This window comes from Notothenia coriiceps, unplaced genomic scaffold, assembly GCF_000735185.1.
Source record: "Notothenia coriiceps isolate Sejong01 unplaced genomic scaffold, NC01 NC01_scaffold00037250, whole genome shotgun sequence".
Lineage (NCBI taxonomy): Eukaryota > Metazoa > Chordata > Actinopteri > Perciformes > Nototheniidae > Notothenia > Notothenia coriiceps.
The window spans coordinates 5,236,170-5,250,441 of NW_011369951.1; the positions used below are offsets into that span (position 1 = coordinate 5,236,170).

Genomic DNA, 14,272 nt, shown 5'->3' on the forward strand with positions numbered 1-14,272 from the left:
CAAGGGTTGTTTTCACTATCGTTTATTTTGACGGACACTATAATTTACATTCTTTACTGTTCAAATCTGATTTACTTAAGATGAAATCTATATTCATTGCTGACTTTTCTACATCGACTCACAGGTTTATTATTGCTTATTGAGAAAAAAGATTATTAATTTACCCCTTTTAGAAGTATAGTTATTGTCATTTGTTCTGGGAATGTCATTTTCGAGCCTGAGACCTGAAAAACAAGCTTGGGGCTTAACAGGTTAATTAATGATGACCTGAAATTTAGAGATGTTATTTATTAAAAACATACCTGCCATAATGACTACAAAACAGTGATTAAATTACTTCTGTTTTTAAATCCTTGATAAAGGAAGGAGTGATTGTTAAATGTCCAGACACCCGCGGTTCCACACACTGCTAAAGAGGTTTACATTTTTCTTTAAGTGGACCAGAATTGAAGATAAATGAATTTAATGAATTATGAAATACATGGCAGAGGTTCGCAGATCCTCATAATGTTTTGACTCAAGAAAATGATTATGTGTACAAGTTTCTGAAATAGATCTATTAGACATTTTAATATAAATTAGGTGTAAATAAACTGCAGTAGTAGTACTACACTGTTGGCGCTGTGCTAGGTGGCTGCCTGTTGCAGCAGCTCCCTGTGTCTTATTGATTTTGTCTTTTTTTACTACTTTAATTCTCTTAGTTGTACTTTTTTCTTTGAATATTTATTTTGTCTTGTAACAAACTTTGGCCACGTTTTGTTTCTAAAGTTTGCCGGTCCTTCTTCTGTTACTTTTTTGTGACGGAGAGCCATTCTAAGAGGAGGGACGGCATTGTTTACTCCCGTGAGCAGCATGACATCCCGGAGGAGCTTTGGAGGCTAATGCGGGGCTGCAGGGCTGGAGCCAAGCGGAAGACGAAGAAGAAGAGGAGATGCAACCCTCGTACCGTCATATTATAATGGGGAACGTGAGGCTTTGGTACATAAGATGCAAGAGCTCGGAGATGCGTGAACGAAGACGCAGTGGATACCGTAAGTGCAGCATCATGCTGTTTTACTTGAGAATGTGGTTGCCCCCGCTCATCCCGGATAACAACACGGCTCTCGCCCCGGCTTCACGACGTTTCCAGCGGCGGACGCGACATTATTCTGAGCGTTAAGGAAGAAAGGAAGGAGGATCTGCACTGTATGTGAAGAAACATGGTTTAATCTGGACATGTTTATGTGAAGAGCGTTTCCTGGTAGCCCGACACTAGCGTGGGCCTTACGTCCCATTTTATTTACCGTCGAGAACTGTAATTACGCTTGTGTGGCTGTGTACATTACACCTTCTGCGAGACGCGGAGGGTTGGCGTGACGTAATTCACACTCCTCTGGGCCAAATTTCTTCACCAACATAATAATACATTTAAAGTTTTTTGGTGCCTTGTCATGACACCAAGGATAACCGTACATTTGTTAAAAAAAACAAAACACTATAGGCAACAAACATGATAAAAACACATACAGGAAATCCATGGAGGAGACAGTAAGTGGCACAATGAAACCATTGGATCTGACTCGGCCTCGAGCTGGTACAGGGCAGCCCTACCTGTCTGGAAGACACAGAGCATACGTGTCCTTGGGAGGTGCGAGGTCCCAGACACACCTGTCACCCCGTGTGGTCCCCCCGTCAGGGTCAGCCTCGCACGCCTGTACACTCTGCCCTTGGCCGTGTCATCAGCCAGCATCGGAATAGTCATTCCATGCTACGCTGATGACACGCAGCTATATATAAAGACAGTACCCTATCCACATGCATCCTAACGCACCATCATCATCCACCGTTGCCATCAACATCCTTTACACCTGCTTGAGAGATAAAGGCGCTTGGCTGCACAAAACTTCCTGCCAGCTCCAAACATGAGGCTATTTTTAGTTTGCACACCAAACCAGGTCTAGTCTCTCCCCATACCCAGATCACGCTTTTCCGGCTAAACATACACCCTCTCCACAGCAAGTTACCAACCTGGGTGTGAAGATTTGACCAACATCATGACTTTGACACCCCATCAAACACTGTGCAAACGCGTCCTTCTACCACCGTCAGGACATTGCAAAACTCTGTCTCCTTTCAGATACTGAACACTGGTCATCGCCTTTGTTTCCTCAAGGCTTGACTTTGCAACGCTCTCCTCCATCGGGACTCCCTAGCGTAGAGCCTTCAGAAGCCTCCATCCACAATACAGAACCAGTGCTGCTAGGATCCTGATGGCATGAGAAAGACCAAACCACAAATCACTTCACCCAGTATCTCTTATTCCCTCACTGGCTTCCTGTCTCTTCAGGATCTTAATACAAGATCGCTATCCCCATCAGTGCATCATGGACATCGCTGCCTCTACCCTCAAAGAACTCTACTCCGCACCACCACCCCGTCACAACCCTCCACACGCACACCTCGTTCCAAATAAACCCAGCTCACCCATGCTCAGCCCCCAGCCGACCAACCTGCACCAATGCGGGATCGAGCTTTCCGTGCCGCCTGCTCTACAGCCCTGTGATGCCATCTCCAGAACCACCTGAGACTCCCCAGACCACTGAAGCTCTTAAGGGCATGTCATGGCCATTTCTACTATCATCCGAGTTCCCCATTGTTGAAGTATACTAAATAGATTTAACTCACAAGGGCAATATTCCAAACTCCACATTGGTCTTCTCAATACAGCCACTCCCTCTGTAAGCTATCGTGTACTTCACGTATTCACTCTGTCTAAACGGCTTTTTGAGCTCCTGCCCCCACCCCTCCCCTGTGAGCACCCAGTGCGTCCAGACACTCGACCTGCGTTCGGCAGTGTGGAGGCCTCGTCTCTCCCGCAGATCTGACTCGCGAGGACGGATCAGGCTTCGGGTTGGCACGATACAGCGACGACTCAGAGACCTCCTCCTGAGCACACACACGACACTCACAGCCGAAGTAAGACAATAAGAGGTGGGAAGGAGCCGCCCCCTTTTTGGGGATATAGAGTACGAAAAAGGTTCATAACAACAGGGGTTAAGTTGGGATTTGAATATGGGGGGGGGCTCGTGTGTGGAGGTGCGAGAGGGGCGAGTTGAGGATCTCATTATTCCTGACCTTAAGGGAGACACGCAGGCAAACATGCGTTTTCAAGCAATGGTCCAATTTTGAGATTTCCGGCGCTATTTTGATTCGTATAACCACTGTTTCTATTCTCAGCCGCTCCTCTGGAACGCGAGAAACCGCTACACATACCCCTACCATTCTAACGTTTTATTTGACTATAGTTTGTCTATTTGCGTCGCAGATTTCCTCCCTAATTACGCCACCAAAGTAGCTTTCTAACGTAACAAATAGACCGACCGCTGTGTGCACCATGTCACGAGATATTCGTCTAGAAGCTGTGTCTCTCCTGCACAATCTAATCGATCCAATATGGTCATTCTCCTTTGTATCAGCAACATCGTGAAAGCACAAAGGGTCTAACAAGAAACTAAATCTCATTGGCTGAGTGTCTTTCAACAACTGATTCGTTCAGATGCGTCACGCTGGTGCTCTTAAAACACTTCTGGGTTAGCTCCGCTAGAATTAAATCCTCAAAGAAAAAGAACGGCGAAAAAAAAGTTACAGAGAAGCCACAAAGTTTCCTTTGCCCGAACAAGTATACAAACAANCGGTCAGAGAGCGGAGATGTTTACCCTTTGTTATGTAATATGACGCGTGTGACGTATGACCTTAAAAAAAAGCTGTTTTTAAGAGCAGAGCTCAAAATTGCTCCTTTCCCTCTGAATTCCTGCCCTTATGTCTCGTAAAACATATCAAATCCTACATTCACTTTTTAATTGTAATTTTCAAGCAAGTTTAAGCATAAATGTAGAAGAAAAAAACAACCTGCAAGATGCTCTTTAAAGTTACATATAATTACTATGCTTTTTCAGTGTTGCCAAGTTGGCAACTTTATTGCTGTTTGACGACATATTTATTGCTGCTTTTCGGGCACATGCCAGAGCAGTGTGCATAGTTTATTTTATAAGAGTAGAATTCAGCGTTTAAAGAGTTTAGAAAATAAAGTCTTTTTTTTTGCCTTTTCAAGCATTAGAGAAAGAATGTTTCACAGTGTGTTTACAGTTTCTGCACTAACCTGCAATCCTCTGCAAGTCTGCCAACTAGTAGTGGGCCTCGGTGAGCATTGATGTTAAAGCAAAGGAATGCATCATTTACTACATGTGGGTTTACGGGTTATATAAAAAGCCTGTCCACAATTAACACATGCACTTTGTAGTATTTATCTTCTGTCTATTTTGGGAAGTGTAGACTTCTAGTAAATATACTTTTATATACAGTGCACTGGGTTTAACTTAAAAAGAAAAATGCTCTCGTCTATCAATTTTCCTTATATGTCTACTTCGTAGATCACCAACTAGTTAGGGTTCTGACTTTTTATCTGAGACATGCAGCTTCAACCTTGATCCTCTAACATGATGTCATGTATGTAACTATCCAGTGAATGGCTCCCTATTAGGTTCTCTTTTCAGGGATGCTAACTGCCTGATTCTGGAATGACTGTTATCAACATTGTTTTTTTCCTATTTTCCATTTAAAGTCAACTAAATGCAGAAAGAGGATATGAAGAAATGCCTGCTAATGTTCAAAGACAGCAGACATTTCAAGCCATTAACCCATCACACATTGAGGGCTTTTACTTGTGAATATAGAATTACTTATGAATAACATTTTTATCCGTCACTTCTTCTGGCACCCTGATATTAAGGAAGCATACAAAAGGCCTTTTAATTCTTAAACACCTCAATGTATCTGAAAGCCTCCTCTCAATTAAGCTGACAATTTGCACTTTACCGACAAACCATTTGAATCCTCACTTAATTTAAATACAGAAGGGCCACCATTAATAACTGTGTCCTCCTCGGTTCCCAAGGATCTCAAAGTCCTTCTAGACAGCCAGCGTCTGGTAACATCGCACATTTTTCTCATATGTCAAAATTCAGAAAGTCCTGCAACCTTGAATCATTGTTTCCATCAGTGAAGAGAAAGCTAACGCGACCTGACAGGTCACACACATCAGTGGAGCGTCTGAGCCCTCGGGATTGAGAGCTGTCGCAGGGGGCAGGAGCTTTGCCTTGTAAGTCTTTGAAGAGCCGCCAAATCAAAGGCAGGGCTCAAAGGGTTGTCTTTGCTTATGTCCTTGATAACGTAACGATCACATTAAGCATAGTTTCAAGAAGTTCGCTCTACACCTCTTTTGGGAAAACCGTAGCCGCAGTGCTGCTGTTCTGAGGTTTAGCTACACGAGGCACAACATTTCTGTCTGTCTACATCAGTGCTGAGGTGCCACACACCAAAAGCGCTCACGGCATGGTGAAACTAACCCCTTCAGATGGATAGACAGTGTAGACTCATAGCAATTCCTTTTCAAACAACTATGGGTTTCTGATTCTGCTGCAAATGGCTGACAGCCTGCTGTCAGATAGGATTAGGGAGAGCGTTACCTGCGTGCAGAAGCATACAAGGCCAGAAAGTGTTGAGCTCTGTAAGCTGAGGATAATTCATTTCTCGGTAATGGCAAAAACGATGTTTGACTTGATCTGAGTTCATTTTACTGCAGATTATAAGATCATTTACCAGAGACAGATTTGTAGCCCTGGTGTCACTCAACTGCTGCAATTTTCTTTTGAAGAGTGATCAACGTACAGGATTCAAAGATCAAAAGAATGATTTTTTAAACACGTTCATTCACCTTGATTACATTTGATCGTATATTTATGTATATTATAAAACAAACAAACATTGATTTATCGTTTTAGTTCCGTTTAAAAATACAGGATAAATTGCATGATAATTAAATTTTGCCTACAGAGCATTGGAGTTTTATAATAGTCATAATGAAAAAGGTAGGAAAGCATTAAAACAAGTATAAATACAACATAACCTGATATATAGGCATTCAATCTAAATATTAGATACAGAAATAACAACATATTCTCTGAGAAGTGGAGGAATAGTAATGCATTAATGAGCTTGAAGGCTAAACAGACAACATAACGCTACACAGTTGTTTGTAATACTGGCAATACAAGGCCTATATTACAACAGCTCATTATAAAATAACTTCTGAAATATGCAGCAACATTACAAATTGATTTAGAGATTTCTCATTGAAGTTTGATTAAGACCTGCCATAAAACATTAGGTCTTATCTACAGTAGTGTCATGTAGTTCACTTGTATGCATTACAGACACACACAACTCAATAATATTGGTAAAGTTTCAGCAACCACTTAATTCATCCCTCGAAGGTCTTGATTTATTTCTTCCTACAGTTACATTGCACTGATTTTCTGTCTCCTCTCTGTCGGAGAAGAATGAGCGAAAAACCTTGCAGCTGCCAGTCTTCTGTCACAGCGACCAACTTTGTTTTATGAGTATTAGCCTTTACCAAAGCTTCAATTAGAGTTATTATCTGATAACGAGTCAGATTCTCCAGGTATGTGAGATGCATTCCTTCCTCGAGGTGCCCTCTCTCTTCAGCTGAGGAAATGATTTCAGAGTAGTGTTTGATAAGATGAGACAGAAACCTTGCAGGCTTGACTAATGCTACTGAGTCCAATTAAGCTGATGTCTTGTACCCACTGAATTAAATCATCCTGATATGATCTTGCCTGCCTGTGCATATATTTGCCTTTTTAACTCTGATCACCTGAAGAATCAGGAAAGGCAAAGAGCCTTACATATGCACGCCACATCGCTGTGCATATGGAGAACTTCCTTCTGTCATTTCTTTCATCAGAAAATGTGCCTGCATGACTCCTGATTCAGGATTTGATTCATATAACAGGAAAGATACGACAGTGAAGGAAACAAATGCCCCTCCAAAAAATAAATGATATGTGGTCATGACAGCCATATGAAACTGTTCATGTGCAGGAAATCGACTAAATTAATAGGTTTCTTTTTCTATTATGAAAATTGCCCTCCTTCCAAATGTGCTGAGATAGTACGTTACATATAGGCTTCTTCACACAACAGCCACCAAAAGTGATTCTCTGTAACCACTGCGCCACACCCACCGAGAGTGAATTTATGACTTAGTTAAGCTCTCTGAAGGCTGCAACAGCTTGCCAGTAAAATGATTGTTAGTCTAGAGGAAGTCATAAATCAAATCAGGCCTGGGTTTGTCATTATCTATTAATACTCTGCCGCTCTTGAGTTCTTGAAAGAGCCAGAACTTGCACGTTCTCGCCTTCTCCCAATACTGAAATATTTCCTCTGAAAAATGGAGGTAAAAGACAACCCTTCAAGTTAGCTTGGCTTGTGATTGATTTACTCATCCCTCCACGGTCTGCAGCGTACCCCGACAGCTCTGGAGGTGGAACAGTGTTGAGTGCCTTAATTGAGCCGAATGCGCTGAGCTTAAATGCTGCAGGCACAAAACCCACACAATTAAGAAGGACTAATGACGTGGGGTATCACCCATTATTTCTCCAAATAACCCATAGGGCTTTCCTCATTTACTAAGCCTTAATTAATGATTTGGAAGACGAAATGGAGTATTTAGCTGAAACTGAGCTCCTTAACACAAGCCATGTTTTGACATTTTCTGCATCTTTTGTTCAACGTAGAAGTGGATGTATATAGGTCATTATTTGAAGATGTGTTTGAAGAAAAGTTTTGTTGCTGTAATTATTGAAAAAAGTATTTCTGTCTTTTCAGAGCCAAGATGATATGCATGTCATCCACCACAATCAACTGGGTAAGTCTCATTCATATCCAATTGAAGTAGTCGAAAATGTAGGAAAATAAAACAATGAAAGAACATAAAATAAATGGCTTGTCATTTCAGTGTAAATATTCTGTACACACGGGTGCCAATGAAACACTCACTGAAGCACAACGCTTCAGGCATTTCCATTTAGGAGAATGGCTCTAAATGACCCTACTTTTAAAATGACACATTACATATAACTTAATTGCAGATAGGAGTCCATGGGGGCATATCCGTTGCGTCATGAAAAGTAGCCTAACTACATATGCCACGTTATAAAAAGTACATAAATAAAATAATAAGTATATGACTGGAGAAAGGTTCATCACACCTATAATTTTTACAGTATACTTTCTAATAAACTAATAATTTTGGTGGAAATGTCCTAACTAATATATGCGCTGTGAAGGGACAAATTAAAGACTTTATCAAGGACACCATGCTAGGGACGAGAAAAAAGGCAGTTCTCAACGCACCCCTTTTTTCATTTACAAGCGACAAATATCTCCCTCCTGAATATACAAATGTAACTATGTTTATTCTTAAGAAATAAAATAAAAAACAGATGCTCCCTGTGAAATCATGATATGCTTAATAGATGTTATCAGAGACTAGAGCAATTATTATGTCTATAAACATTTGTATTCACATCAAAGATATTGCTTCTGTCTTTAATAGTTGGGTCATCATTGGGTCTTTGTTTTGATATTTGAGTCTGTCTGTATTAGAAACAGGAATGTTGGATGACATTCAAAGGAACAGTATTGAAAAACATTGTCACTCTATGTAATCATAACTAGTGAATCTTGAAATGAAAAATGTTGGAAAGGGTGACATTTGAATATGTTGGTAAAAGGGCTTTTGTCTGATGCCTGTCGTGAAAATGTAATCTCCACAGTTCCTCTGACTTTTTCATAAATATAGTCCCATCTCTTTATCGATCTGACAGCAACCAGGAATTTCATAAGTAGAGCAAAAAAAAGGATCTCATGCATGCCTTTCATGCTACAGGGAGCTCATACAATCACCCTCAGTGATTTTTGGGAGGCTGCAGAGGAGTTTGGAGCTTCCTGGACCTCTGCCTGTTCATTCAACTGGGTCACCACAGATGTGAAGGCGCACAAAAGCAACTTCATAATGCTCTCATTTGGCACCTCAGCACAGAGAGAAAATACAAACAGACAGCTATCTCGAAAAAAAATTGGAGCTTCACTATCTGGCACCACTATAGTCATTGTCCTCTGTCACGGCAGAAAAGCTACACTCGCCTGCAGAGAAAATTATATGTGGGCAGGCATTCAGGAGATGAATAAAGGAAAGTTTGGCTTTCTATTGTGTTAAAATACAGAGAACAGCAAAGTTATACCCGGGTTGTTTTTTCTGAAGGAGCTGGTGACTTTTAGAAGATGTTCCATGTAATCACAAAACAATGTTTCTTCGGAGTAAACACAATGTGCCAAATCTAAAAGGGATTGATGTTTCATTTAATGAAATTGGGCATTATGCAGTTGTACACTATGCATATCTAAAATAACACATTCACATACAAAAATCATTGCAAGTCCTCTAGGCATACAGTATTGTGTGGCATGTAGTGTTTTACATTTTTTGAGGTTTGACTATTGTTACAGATTAGCAACATGAATAGCTAAAACCTTGGAGAACTTCACCTACAGACATGCCCAAGGAAAATAAATTGTTCAAAATGGCATGATTAAAATATGATTGCTTAAAACGCTCTCTATCCGTGCCCAGGGCCCTAACCCCCTACTGATTGTAACACAATCTCCTACAATACAAGCAACAAATGTCTGTTTTTAACACAGTTTACTGTTGCATCCCAGTTCTTCTTCGTCTTCTCATATCCCAAATCGTGTAAGGCCTTTGGCTGTCTAGCCCAATCAATTCAGTTAATTCACTTCACTTTGAGACCGGTCGTCTGAAGAAGAAAATGTGCAATAGTTCAAAGGAGGTTTTATATGCAGTTTCACAGTAGAAGATTCACAGAAAATGAATGATGTGGAATTTCAAGAACCTTTTTCTTTTAAACTTAAAAATGATAGAGGGTAGTTTCAGATAATGTGTTCTGACTTACTGCTCCTGTTTTAGAGTACACATTCATTCATGTGGAGTACAGGGAAGTCATGTATTTGTACAAGAGAAGCTGTTAAAGTGGAAACTGACATGTTTTCCCAACCTGGCATTTCCAATCATACTATTGTTGATGCATCCGTTACAAAGAGAACTCAATCACTTTCCATTTTCCTCAGTGCAGAGTAACTGCCAACAACATAGGACACACTTTATATTGATCTCCATGGTTAGGATGGAAACTACAAAAAACGATATTCTTTTGGTAACTGCTATAGCTGGGGGAACACATTATCCTCTTCCTGTTGCACAAAGGTTGTCACTTGTCACACTTTGTTTTCGCTTTAAATCGAGTTTATTTCCCTGCAGATTGTTCCCAGGGCGGACCGGATTGCAGAGTGAAAGCGTGACTATAGGAAATGTATCTAAATGTTTATGGTGTCATCATTTCATAAAATGTTGCATCCGATATTCATATTTTTACATTAACATAGGCAGTTTCGATTATAATCCAGTTAGCTTTCCCCCAGACCATAACAAAAATGTATTACTTACTTAACTATGATTTTACATAATATACCTTTTTATTTTTATTGGGGGGTTTATCGTATTCCTCCGAATTTTCTTCATTTTAGTCATTCACTCTAATCAGTGCAGATATACAAGTTTTCATCTGCTATATTGCAGTTATCTATCTTTTTTTTGTGTTTTCAATCAAGATGTTATCTTGCTACTTGTTCCTAAAGGATTTTACACTGACTACCACTAAAACCTAAGAAATGACAAGGCCCTACTGTACATTAAAAGAGACTTTTCACACTTGGGTTTTGATGCACAGTGTTTTCCTTCAACCATATTATGGAGACGATTAACTGTGGAACATGTACAAAATATACGAAACATATACAAACGTGTTGAAATCATATTTTGAATGGACATACTTATTTTTCGCCAAGTAACTGCAACTGAAGCAGTGTGTTATTATTTACTCTTATGTTCTTAAAACTACAATTCTTGGCTCAGTTCTATAATGGTTTCTACCTTTTTTTCGGATTCTACAGTTTATCCTGGTCATTCATCTTTGTTTCCTTCAATGATTGTTGGACTTTGTCGCACATATGGAAATAAACCATTCCTCTTTGACTATAAGGGAATAGCACCATAATCAAATTGTCAACGCGGGTGTTGTTGGAGAAAAAAATGACTGTAGCTTTGGTTCTTTATATGTGGGAGGAAGACAAATATTCCAGCAAACAGCAGGCGCAAGTAACACTGACTTAGCAGTTTTTATTTTTAAAGTTGGATTTTTCTTAGAACAGCGTCGTTGAGGACACAGGGAAACTCTGTGCCACAAACAATGAATGGAATTGCTTGAGAGCAGAGAGGTTGTGCCAGAATGTAAATCAGATTGTCACTGTAACAATTATTTGGCCCAGGAAAGCAGTGCTACTGTCCCTTCAGAGGTGGCATTATATTCATGAAGTGGCTCAGAGCCAGCTTCGCATTGCATCTTCAAAAGGTAGAATGTTCACAAGATATTAAACTAACTCTTCCTGCATACCAACCCACACTCCCTGTGTATTAACCTTTCTTTAGCTGCTTCTTAACCCCTCATGTTGTGCCTGGCTGCATGTCGTTGTTTCTGCTTGTTTGTATTTCCTATTCTAAACACAGCCAATAACTATATTTTCCTCATTAAATGAACACCGCACTTGCATTCTCAAAATGGTTCCAAATAGTGCTGGCATATATGGATGTATGGGCTATGAAATGATTCATCCATCAAAAACAGAAATCAGCCTTTCAGAAGCCAGGTAAATAACTCTATTTCCAAGTGGTGTCAAATAATACTATTATGAATAATGAATGGATTTTGTAAGCAAACCCTGGAATCTGTTAAGCTTTAATTGTCCTAGCTTCCTGAATTATTGATTCTAAATTAGGTCTAAAGGTTAAGTTCAACTCTCATTAGTCTTCAGCACACTTGTCCATAGGGTTATGAACTCTAATGAGAGTAATTAACACAAATTGGAGACCCTTTTTCCCAACATTTGACGTGTTGCATTTACTGTGTGGTTGTTTTGTGAGTCTTTGCATCACTACTTCTTCTCATAGCTTTCCCCTATCTATATATATATATATATATTTATATATACCTTATCTCTCTCTCACACATTTATTCCCTTCCTCTTTTTGCAATTGTGGTGCATCTCCCCATCACTCGATTGGTTTGCTTCCTTTCACTTCCTTCCTTTCTCACCCCTTCTATTTTCCTCTCTACTTACTAAGAGATATTTATGATTCTGACCTTTTCAGCAGCAGGCTGAAAGTTAAATACACCATGCTCTCTATTGATCGTGTGCGAGGCAATTAAAAGTCTGTATGAATATGAGAAGAGGGCTGATGGAAAATCGTTTCACTTGCTGTATGAGACATAGGCCTGTGCCACACCAGATGATTGCCTATAGGGAGGGTAAATTATTTTTATGCGGCTAAATCAAACTCAACAGACTAAAAAGTTTGCAATATTGAATTTGGGCTACCAGATTGGATATCACCTGCTGTCTGTGGATTGGCTATTAAATCCTGGTGGTGTGACGGTCATGGTTAGTTTGGCCAGGAAACTGCAACCCAATTCTCTTCAGTGTGGAATGTCTTTCGGATGCACCGTTTTTGGACGTGAGGTGGAGAGGGATGGAGTTTTTAGTAGAAGGATGATTCTGTGCCATTTTGTCTCGGGGAGTTCAATAATGTGAGTCATTGGAGTGGAGCAGGTTTTACAGCAGCACAAGCAGCTGCTGGATGAGAAAGTCAGCCTATGGAAATGAGCTATTGACATCCTCAGTCATCTTTGAAAAATGTGCTGTCAATGAAGAGCTTAGGATCTTTCATGACGGTTTCATTGTAACCGCAACAGCCTAATGGCTCCACTTGCAGAATTGTATCCCTCTCGACTCAAGCAGGCGTTTATCATTGAATTTACACTAGTGATCTGCATGCTCTCTGTTGGTTTCCTTAGGTGGACAATTGTTTCTTTAACTGGGGATGCAGATAGTCCAGGCTGGAAGGAAATTTACCTGAAACAGCTCTGGTGACTACACACACCTGCTCTGTGACACTGATGGAGATGACAGAGCTCCAGGAGTGCCTGGAGGTCAGTGAGCTCTCAGCTCCTCTGCCACTTGGCAACGTCTGCCATCCTGCTCTAAGGAAGTGTCACTATTGATTTGTGTCAATGAGGTGACAACACTGCAGGGCCAGGCCACAACGAGAGCGCACAATCTACATTTCAAGTGCGGATATTTACTACACCCTCTTGTATTTGGCACACACCGGGAAATACTAACACGTTGTAGTTTATTGTCCTTGATTCTTTAATCAGTCTGATCCTATCTCCTCTTACTGTATGTGCTGACAAGCCTGCACACAGCTTTTGGGAGGCCTTAAAGGGTGGCATTGAGAAGGGGATAAGATCAGAGAAAGAAAGAGGCAGTATTCCCCTGTGTCTCATTTCATCCAATATATTTCAAGGCTGATCGTTTTTTTCTTCTTCTGTGAAGTGGCCCCAGTGGAATGCTGAATGAGTGAGGGGAGGCAAACGAACACTGGACTCATGCTTTCTAGTTCCATCAGCCTGGCAAAATAAAATCATCTGTTCCAATGTGACCGGGGCTTTGGCTTCGTCTCCGGAGCAAGCTTCAATCTATTTCATTCGAGGCATATTATTTTCAGCCAAGAGGCATCCTTGTATTTCACTTAACTGCCAGAAACAAGCTTTCTGCCATATTTTGCACCAGGTTGCTGTTTCACATCTTCGCCCTTCTACTAAGCAGATGAATTGATTGCGTAATAGCACCCCTGGGAATACTATTATTAATACTAGAGTTGAAACTGCTGGTACTAAAATCATTCCCTCTGTGACAATTCTAAAAACTGAAAAAACAATATATACATTGTGTCAAGCAACAACTATAGCAGTGACCACAAACACCCGACAACATCCTATGCAAATACTGTACACTAGTAACTGCCACATAAAAGACAATAAAACTTTAGTTATATAGCGCTTTGTAAGTCTCAAGTTTGAAAGGGCTTTACAAGAAGAGGGAAGAGTCTACAGATACACGAGCGGATATGTGCCATGCCTTTTAGAATGATAATTTATTTGAACCCAAATGTAATTTTTGTGTAATTTAAAAAAAAAAAAAAGTTTTTTCTAGGATGTTTACCAACTTGGCTTCTCCTAAACTTTTCAAGACACATTTATCAATTTAGATTCTTTTGGTGTGAGTTGCCAAGTGTTAAAGATATCAGCCGTAGGCGGTTTTGCTTCTCTCATATATAATGGAGCTATATCGCAGTCAGCTTCTAAGTAGAAGTTATTATAACCATTTTCAGGTTTTA

At 40.3% G+C, this 14,272-nt stretch overlaps 1 protein-coding gene across 1 annotated transcript in view; it reads left to right on the top strand.

Annotated features, from left to right (window-relative positions):
- Positions 1-14,272, top strand: part of LOC104966774 (beta-1,3-glucosyltransferase-like) — a 265,583-nt gene that overhangs the window by 224,284 nt on the left and 27,027 nt on the right. Inside the window, exon 3 of the mRNA XM_010796060.1 lies at positions 7,726-7,765. Coding sequence (XP_010794362.1) covers positions 7,726-7,765 — 40 coding nt within the window. The remainder of the gene's footprint in view (positions 1-7,725; positions 7,766-14,272) is intronic.